Below are 10,084 nucleotides of genomic sequence, written 5' to 3' on the forward strand. Positions count from 1 at the left end.
TGCTTGAGAGTAATAGAATCTGTATTGAAAATAAAGTGGTTTCAATTAACCTTAAAGCAAAACAAAAAAAACCCTCACAAACAGGTCACTTGTTTTTTTAATATTTTAAGCGTTATTATCAATGTCATGTCACATACATATCAGTGACAGGTGAGAGGTACCTTGGCGTTAGCAGTGTCAAAGATGGTCTCCACCAGGAGGATGTCGGCCCCTCCGTCCAGTAAGCCCCGGACCTGCTCCGTGTATGCCTCCACCAGCTCGTCAAATGCTAGAACACACAAGGTCCAGATATTTACCTTTCCTGTGGTCCCTGTTCCATCAACGTGAACTGTGACAATTACTCAAATATGACATAAAAACAATTAGACTCAAATTACAGCAGAAACTCAAAATATTAAAAAAACATGGATTGGAGTCGACCTAAACGGAAAATGCTTTAAATTTGATAAACTTGTAAACTTCGGTGTTCTTAACTAAAATTGTGCAGTTTCATTTCTCAATTTTAAGTTGAGGACACCTAAAAAATAAACATGTTTAACAAATTAAAGTGCAGAGCAATGGGGTAAAGACACCGAATGACAAATATAATGTTGTCTCTTCTACAATATCCACTTTCCCAATGATAAAGAAAATATACCAAATAAATAAGTAAATAAATGAATCAATAAATAAATAGTCAATTAGAGAAAGCTCTTCTTACTGATGTTCCTGAAGTCAGGCCTCTCGACAGAGGGCGACACAGAGAGGGTTTTGTTGGTGGGTCCCACTGCTCCTGCCACATAGCGCTTACGTCCTGATAATACAGCAAAGAACACTGTTGAAATCCCAATATGTTTTTTTTGAAAAGGGGTGGTATTCCCCTTGAAGAGAGAATGTAAATAATATATCCTTTTTTTTTTTTTTTTTTACATATCTTTATCTATCTAATGGCTATCGTCGTGGCCGCCGACCTGTTTGTTTGGTGACATCATTGGCTGCTCTGCTCGCCAGCTGTGCCGACGTTTTGTTGAGGCGATAGGCCTACAAAACAAAGCAAAGTGGAAAATAAACCAAATACACAGCACAAACCCAGTAAATATGAAAAAAATATTGATAAGCCACGAACTACGTGCACACACCATGTAGGTCGCCCGCTGACTGACTGCTGACTGGCTGCTGACTGGCTGCTGACTGGCTGCTGACTGGCTGCTGACTGGCTGCTGACTGGCTGCTGACTGGCTGCTGACTGGCTGCTGACCGGCCGCCGCCGCGCCAACTGCAAATTTCCACGCTCGTATCTTGGAGCAGTCGGTCGCAAGTCCATACAAATGTTTGCGACTATCGCTACTCGTATCTTGGATTAGTCGTAAGTAGATGCAGTCGTAAGACGAGGTACCACTGTAGTAGTAATAACATCATTATTTTAAAATTTCTCGAAAAGGCTTGTGTGTCTGGGGTAGGGTTGTCACGATCATGAAATGTCAAGTTGATATATGGTACAGTATATGTGGGTGATAGCGTATTATACACATCCCCTTGAGGATCACATTCTATTTGTTCTGAAATTTCTCACATTGGCTTGAAATTTGGATGAAAACGCAATTATGGAATGTAGCGACTTTGGAAAACGATGGCGAAAATTGCAATCAGACCACTATGAAATAATTTCGATGGCTCTAGTCTAGAGGGTCCGTTTTTGGGGTCAATTTGTACCAAATGTTCCAGTTTGTAGTCGGCCTGGGCGATGCTGGTGCTGCTGAACGTGTTGGTCTCGATGATGTCGGCACCGGCCAGCAGGTAGTCCTGAGGAAAGATGCAGAGAACTACTTGGCAACCGGAACCAATGTGAGTGTACATCCTGTATACAAAGGCACACATGCAAGTACTACGTTTCCATCTAAGCGTCTGTCCAAACCATACATGTATAGACAATTGCATCATGCAATCATCTCACATGAAAATGCACTTGCTTCCAAGTACAAGTCGAATCGAATGTTGGAAAATTGGCCAAGGAATTTGGAATCATTCAATTATTAAATGGGACTAATTTAAATTGTTTTGTGATTCAAACTTTTCTGCACCAAAATAAATAATTTTGAGAGAATTGCGCTGAAAGAGTGCACAATTTGGCTTGTTCCACCTAAATAAGTAATCGTAACAGAATAAAATGATTATTGTGAGATTTCCATTCACATTCCAATGTCATCCTCAAGTTTGCAGAGGACACCACCTGCAGAGAAGAGATCAGCGTCTTGGCAACATGGTGCCATGACAACAACCTCTCCCTCAACGTCTGTTATACTAAGGAGATGATCGTGGACTTCAGGAAGCAGCAGGTGAGGGGGTCATGACCCCATATAAATTGATGGAGCTGAAGTGGAGAGGGGCTCCGACTTCAAGTTCCTCTGTGTTATCAAAATGACCTCACCTAGTCCAGGCAAGCGGACACTGTGGTAAAAACTTCCTAAAATCGCCTATACTTCCTGAGGAGACTCAAGAAGTTTGACAAGCCTACTAAAACTCTCACCAATTTCTACAGGTGTACCATTGAGAGCATCCTCTCTGGCTGCATTACTGCCTGGTACGGCAGCTGCTCTGCTGCTGATCGCAAGGCCCTCCAGAGGGTGGTGAAGACAGCGGAGCGCATCATCGGCTGCCAGCTCCCCTCCATGCAAGGCATCTACCACACACGATGCCTTAGGAAAGCACGGAAAATCATAAAGGACTACAGCCACCCAGGCTATGGACTGTTCACGTTGCTGCCGTCTAGTAGATGTTGCTCGAGCATTCGGGTACAGACAACCCGACTTACAAACAGTCCTTGACCAGCAATACTAAGCTACTGATCATATTGATGACACATGAACAATTCTACATATGCTCTGGTCAATTGTACATTCATTGTAAATTACCAATTCTAATGTACATATTCATCAAAACACCTCCACTTTATATCATTCTTGTTGTCCAGTCATACTTTCTCTGTCTACAGCCATCAGTGTACATGACATATTCCCCAGTTTTACCTTCCCCAGTATTTCTGCTAATGTTCCGTTATTATGTTTTTCTTTTTAACTATGTCTACTTTTTCTTATGTAGTAGAACCGGAGTAGAACTTTTCGTTGCTATTCTGGAGGGGGTGTTGAGGTGGAGGTGGGGGCGAGGTGGTGGTGGTGGTGGTGGTGGTACCTTGTGTATTTGGTAGATGACCTCCGGCCGCGTGACACTGAGCAGGTCGTTGTTGCCCTTCAGGGGGGAGGGATGCTCCCTGAACTCGTCTCCACGGAAATCCTCCTCCTCCAGGTTCTGCTGCTGAATCATGGTGCCCATGCCTCCGTCCAGCACCAGGATGCGCTGCTGCAGCACTGCCCGCAGCTCCACCTCCAGCGGACATCTGCACGCTGATTAAGTTATGTAGTAATGAACGATATATAAACTAGGGCTGGGGGCGATGATACTGATAATTTCACAATATTTTGAGGATGACAATTTCCTGAGATATTGACACACACAAATATTGAAATGTTTGTGATATTACAAAAATCTAAACAATATTGAGAGACGGGCGTGGAGAAATTTGTTGGTACCCTAACAGCTCAAACAGTGCTTCATTCCCCCTGAAAAGTGATGAAATTAAAAGCAATTTTCTCATGTATACCTGCATGCCTTTGGTATGTCATATAGTAAAGCAAATAAACTGTGCAAAGAGATAAATTATTGCTAAAGAGATCAGTGATATTCTAAAATGGCCTGGTAAGATTTGTTGGTAACCCTGAGGAAACTTTAAATAATTGGATTATTGTGATATTTCAAACTGGATTATAGTGATATTGCAAACTGTTTTCTACAATTGGTATCACACATTTCTTCAGTCTTATAATCAGTCATTCAACCTATTTAAATGGAGAAAAGTAGTCACACTGCTGTTTGGTATCATCGTGTGCACCACACTGAACATGGACCAGAGAAAGCAAAGGAGAGAGCTGTCTGAGGAGATCAGAAAGAAAATCATAGACAAGCATGTTAAAGGTAAAGGCTATAAGACAGCAAGCAGCTAGATGTTCCTGTGACTACAGCTGCAAATATTATTAAGAAGTTTAAGGTCCATCAGACTGTAGCCAACCTCCCTGGACGCGGCCGCAAGAGGAAAATGGACCCCAGATTGAACAGAAGGATAGTGCGAATGGTAGAAAAAGAGCCAAGGACAACTTCCAAAGAGGCACAAGCTGTACTCCAAGGTACATTAGTGTCTGATCGCACCATCCGTTGCATTTTGAGTGACAGTGGGCTCCATTGAAAAAGACCCAGGAGGACTCCACTTTTGAAAGAAGAACATAAAAAAAACAGATGGGAATTTGCTAAAATGCATATTGACAAGCCACAATGCTTCTGGGAGAATGTCCTTTAGATAGACGAGTCAAAACTGGAGCTTTTTGGAAAGTCACACCAGCTCGATGTTCACAGACGATAAAATTAAGCTTTCAAAGAAAACACCATACCTACTGTGAGTTCAGCTTTCAATACCATAGTGCCCACCAGACTGGCTGTCAAGCTGCGGGAGTTAGGACTGAACACTGCAGTGCGTGCCTGGATCCTGGACTTCCTCTCAGCCCCGCCCCAGGTGATTAGGGTGGAAATGCACATGTCCAGCTCCTTCACCCTGAACACAGGATCCCCCCCAGGGCTGCATCTTCAGCCCCATACTGTACTCCCTGTACACACATGACTGTGTGGCCAGGTCCAGTTCCATCACCTTCATCAAGTTTGCGGTGGGCTTGATCACCAACAACGACGAGAAGGCCTACCTTGAGGAGGTGGCTGACCTGTCACTCTGGTGCCAGGACAACAGCCTCCTCCTGAACATCAGCAAAACTAAGGAGCTGATTGTGGGCTTTAGGAGGGGATAACAACCGAGAACGCAGGCGTCGTTGGTGATTAATGGGACTTCTGTCGACAGGGTGCACTGGCAGCTTCAAGTACCTGGGAGTCCACATCACAGAGGATTTAACATGGACTGTACAAACAGACACTCTGGTGAGAAAGGCAAGGCAGCGTCTTTACCACCTCAGGCAGCTATAGAAATTCATGGTCATGGAGGGAATCCTCAAGTCCTTCTACTCTGGTGCGGTGGAGAGCATCCTGACAGGCAACATCACTGCCTGGTTTGGGAACTGTACTGCTCAGGACAGGCGGGCCCTGCAGAGGGTTGAACACTGGAACTACCCTCCCTCCCCTGCAGGACATATACACCAGGAGGTAGTAGCAGAGCCCGCAGGATCATGAAGGATCCTCATCACCCCAACAACGGACTGTTCCAGCTGCTGCGGTCAGGCAAGCGCCTCCGCAGTCACACAACGTAGACAGAGAGACAGACGGAGTTTCTTCCCGCAAGCCATAAGAACTGTCAATGCTGAACTCACCAGGGGTCCTAACAAAAAGTCGCTCACACTGCCTTATTGTACTGTATGTAGCATACTGTACTGCACACTGTATCACTGTTCTGGGTTACTGCATACTGCACTGTATTGCTGTTCTGTTCGTTGTTACTGTATTGCTGTGTTGTACACTGTACTGTATATCTCCATACTCACTTTATTCGCAAGCACTTTACTGCACATATCTGTATATACAAATAGCCTATCCCATATACATAACTCTATTCCCTTCTATTTTGTACCCCCACTTTGTATTATTTTTTTGATTCTTATTTTATTTTTATTTATATTATTCTATTCACTAAATGCATTATGTTTTAGGAATCAGTTTGTTTGCTCGGTAGGAATTAGGTTAGCTATTATGTTCGGTTTAGTAACTATTGTGCATAATCTCCGGGTGCGTTGGAAAGACATTTCGCTACATATATGTATGAAAGTATGTATATGCATGTGACGAATAAACCTCTTGAATCTTGAGACATGAAGGAGGCTCGGTTATGTTTTGGGGCGGCTTTGCTGTGTCTGACACGGGGTGCCTTGAATCTGTGCAGGGCACAATGAAATCTCAAGACTATCAAGGTATTCTGGAGCGAAACGTACTGCCCAGTGTCAGAAAGCTCTGTCTGAGCCGCAGGTCATGGGTCCACCAACAGGATAATGACCCAAAACACACAGTTTAAAGCACCCAAGAATAGATAAGAACAAAACATTGGACTTTTCTGAAGTGGCCTTCTATGAGCTCTGATCTGAATCCTATTGAACATCTATGGAAAGAGCTGAAAAATGCATTCTGGAGAAGGAACCCTTCAAATCTGAGACGGCTGGAGCAGTTTGCTCAGGACCAAACTACCTGTTGACAGGTGCAGAAGTCTCATTGAGAGCTGCAGAAATTGCTTGAATGCAGGGATTGCCTCTAAAGGTTGTGCAACAAAATATTAGGTTAAGGGTCCCATCATTTTTGACTGAAGAAGTATTAAGACTTTGTTAGAAGTTTCTTTTATTGTTATTTAGTCAATTGCAAATGCACGAGCAACACACACACACACACACACACACACACACACACACACACACACACACACACACACACACACACACACACACACACACACACACACACACACACACACACACACACACACACACACACACACACACACACACACACGTCTGGTTTGCAAACCAGTGACAACGTGGCTATTTCAAGCAGAGGTCAAAGGTAACATGAACTATGCAGCATCTCAACCATCTTCTCACAGTCACCTCCCTGAGGCTTCCATTAAAACTGCTGTGACTCTGGCAGTGATGTCAGAAAAAATTCAACAAATTAAAAAAATAAAATAAAAAAAATTGGGGGTTAATTATGCATAACTAGGGTGTTCAATCACCAAGTGTGTAAAGATGCAAAATAATTTAACATATACAAATAACATTTTGTGGCACTCCTGTACACACACACACACACACACACACACACACACACACACACACACACACACACACACACACACACACACACACACACACACACACACACACACACACACACACACACACACACACACACACACACACACACACACACACACACACAGCTTTCAGGTGAAATTTATGGAAAATGTAAAAGTTCACGCTACAGTGATATTATATCATGAAAGTAGGGCATTCAAGTAGAAGCATGCAATGGTGATTTCCTCATCTCAAACAATTTATTGAAAACAAAAGCCAACAACAGCGGTGGGTTTACCACAACAAAAAATGTCAATGTCTCAATAACTTGTCATGTGCCCTTGAGCATCAATTACAGCTTGACAACCACGTCTCATGCTGTTCACAAGTCGACTTATTGTCTGCTGAGGCCTGGCCCCCCACTCTTCTTGAAGGGCGGCCCTCAGGTCATTGAGGTTCTTGGGTACAGAGTTACGAGCCTCTACACGGCGACTCAGCTGATCCCATAGGTTTTCTATGGGATTCAGGTCTGGAGAAAGTGCAGGCCACTCCATTTGAGGTGCCCCAGTCTCCAGCAGCCGTTCCCTAATGACGCGACCTCGATGAGCTGGAGCATTGTCGTCCATGAAGATGAAATGAGGCCTGTGTTGTTCATGCAGGGGCACAATGACTGGATTAATGATGTCATTCAGGTAGTATGGGCTTGTCACTGTACCATTCACAAAGTGTAGGGCAGTTCTGTATTGACTAGACACACCTGCCCACACTGTAACACCACCACCACCACCATTAAAGGCTCGTTCGGTGACAAAAGTGGCTGATGCATAGCGCTCTCCTTGACGTCTCCAACATCGTTGGCGGCCATTATTTCTGCTCAACGTGAATCGAATTTCTTCAGAGAACAGCACTGAGGCCCACTGGTCCCTCGTCCAGCTTAAATTCTCCCTGGCCCCTGCAAGACGATGATGCCTGCGCCTGGTGGTGTGGTCAGGTACCCTTGCAGGTCGTCTAGCACGCAGACCACGCTGATGGAAACGGTTTCGAATGGTCTGACGTTACACTTGGGTGCCTCTCACCTCCCTTAAATGTGCCTGGAGTTGAGTGGCATCATCATCCGGTTCTGCAGGGCACTGTTCACAATGAGGCGCTCATCAGTGTGGGATGTGGCCAAAGGACGTCCACTTCTATGCCTTTCTGTGACTCTTCCAGTGTCTCTGTATCTCTGTTGCAACCTGCTGATGACACTCTGTGACACTCTTAGCTCAGTGGCCACTTCCCTCTGAGAACATCCTGTTTGAAGCCTCGCAACGGCGAGGGACTGTTGATCAGTTGTTAGGTGTCGTCTTGGTCTCATGATGTCAAAATGTCAACAGCATGATGAAGAGGACCGGAAAATGTATTGGTCGATTCACGGATCAAACACCTGTTGTGAATTTTGCTGTTCAGCTCCTTGTTAGAGAACAGCAAGTTGTGCAAAAAGTACTGAAACATTGAACAGTTGGACATGTGCGTTCAAAAGTTTAGAGAAGGTCAAATTAAGTTCACCTGTAAAGGTTTTAGTGCATTTTAGGTTCATCCTGAAATTTCACCCGAAAGCCGAATATCCCTAACTTTCTGTGAGTAGTGTATATAGTCTGTCCAGAATGAGGTTGAGCTGCAGTTACATCAGAAATGTTGATCGATGCTGGAGAACTTGACTGAACCCTCCTGTTTGGGGCCAATTTGACCCCATTCAACGTTGAGCAGTTCTAAAAACATAAGTAAACAGAGTTGAAATTACAACCGACTCAAGCGGTTTCAAACTGCTGGGGTCCAAACATAAAATCTGTCAGAAGGTCTGGACACAACAGGAGAGATAATAATGGCAGAAATAATAAATATACAGAAATATAATCATCATAAGAATATTTGTGTCGAAATGAAGACAATTCAAATCAATTCAATTCAATTCAATGACTTAACATTGGGAAAAAGTGAATTCGAAGGCACCCACGACAGCCCGTGCGTGGAACTTTAACTCGGAGTAAAGTCGAAGTTACTTGCGCGACTATTCCTGATCATATTTGTTGAGTGTCAGAGTAACCCGGTGGCGGACCCCGCCGCCTGAACCCACTGACAGCCGGCGGTGGACAGGAGCTCCGGCGTGGACATGCGTTTAGCTCAGCAATGCTACAGGCTACCGACTCGTCTTTAATTTATTATGATAAAAAAAAAAAAGTTCCAGTTACCGGCTGTTTGTGGCGTGAGGTCGTGGATGGTCGGGGCCATGTTGAACAGCGTCGCCCGGCTCCGCAAACGCTCCTTTAGAGGGGACTCCCGACCGCCCTCACCAACTTCTACGGGGGAGTGGAAGCGGCGGACGGCGCTTCTTCTGCCGCCGCTGCCGTTTGGTGCCTTACCGTCACCTAGCGGACGGGAAGATGATCGCGACAAAGAATGGAATAAACATTAAACATGCACATTAACAATAAACCTCTGATTACAATTATTATTATTATAGGAATACACTATACACGAACATACAGAAGTTAACAGGAAAAATCAATGCACACACCTACATCCTATCCACCAGACCCGTGATTTCCCGAAGGCTAAAATAATAACGATTATTATAAGTAATATATTGAATATTAATGGATGAATATTTTTCTGTTGAAGGCTTTTACAGTTATTGTTTTTTTTCTGTCGTTATCGTCAAAATGAAAGACAGTGCGAGCGCACGGTGTCTGTGCACAGGTGAGGCACCAGGGGGCGGGGTGGCAGCCGTCCGCAGCACCGTAACAGGTATAATACATCATAAATAATACTGCGAGGGACCAAAATACCACACGAACACGAACCGTGTTCACTTGTTGGTTGTTAATGTGGCATGGACGCGCCCACACAGTTATCAGTGGACACTGAAACGGCGAACAAACGCCAAAACTGTATGTATTCTATTAGGTCTTATCATGGGGGAATACTGTACTGTTCGACTTCATTTTTAAGGTCTGGGTGTTTTGAGAGGCCAACTCGTTCCTCATTCATCAATAAACTTCGGTGAATCATTCCATCCTTGTTCATGAACTTTTGGAAAAATAATGAAAAAAATAAAGCCCTAACTTGAACAATAAACCTCTGAAAGAACGAGCAACGAGCAATACTTGCAAACAATACGTTTCGGTGTTACAGCAGCGCATATCAAAACAAATATGCAATAATGAAATGTAATATATTTATAT

At 44.1% G+C, this 10,084-nt stretch overlaps 1 protein-coding gene across 1 annotated transcript in view; it reads right to left on the reverse strand.

The window, feature by feature from the left end:
• Nucleotides 1-9,214, reverse strand: part of mtr (5-methyltetrahydrofolate-homocysteine methyltransferase) — a 38,162-nt gene extending 28,948 nt beyond the window's left edge. The window contains exons 1-6 of the mRNA XM_080021684.1: nt 9,092-9,214; nt 3,169-3,380; nt 1,693-1,782; nt 951-1,020; nt 701-793; nt 162-268 (exon numbers count right to left, since the gene is read on the reverse strand). Coding sequence (XP_079877810.1) covers nt 162-268; nt 701-793; nt 951-1,020; nt 1,693-1,782; nt 3,169-3,380; nt 9,092-9,131 — 612 coding nt within the window. The 5' untranslated portion in view covers nt 9,132-9,214. The remainder of the gene's footprint in view (nt 1-161; nt 269-700; nt 794-950; nt 1,021-1,692; nt 1,783-3,168; nt 3,381-9,091) is intronic.
• Nucleotides 9,215-10,084: the final 870 nt, after the last annotated feature.

This window comes from Zeus faber (assembly GCF_960531495.2).
Source record: "Zeus faber genome assembly, chromosome: 20".
Classification (NCBI taxonomy): Eukaryota; Metazoa; Chordata; class Actinopteri; order Zeiformes; family Zeidae; genus Zeus; species Zeus faber.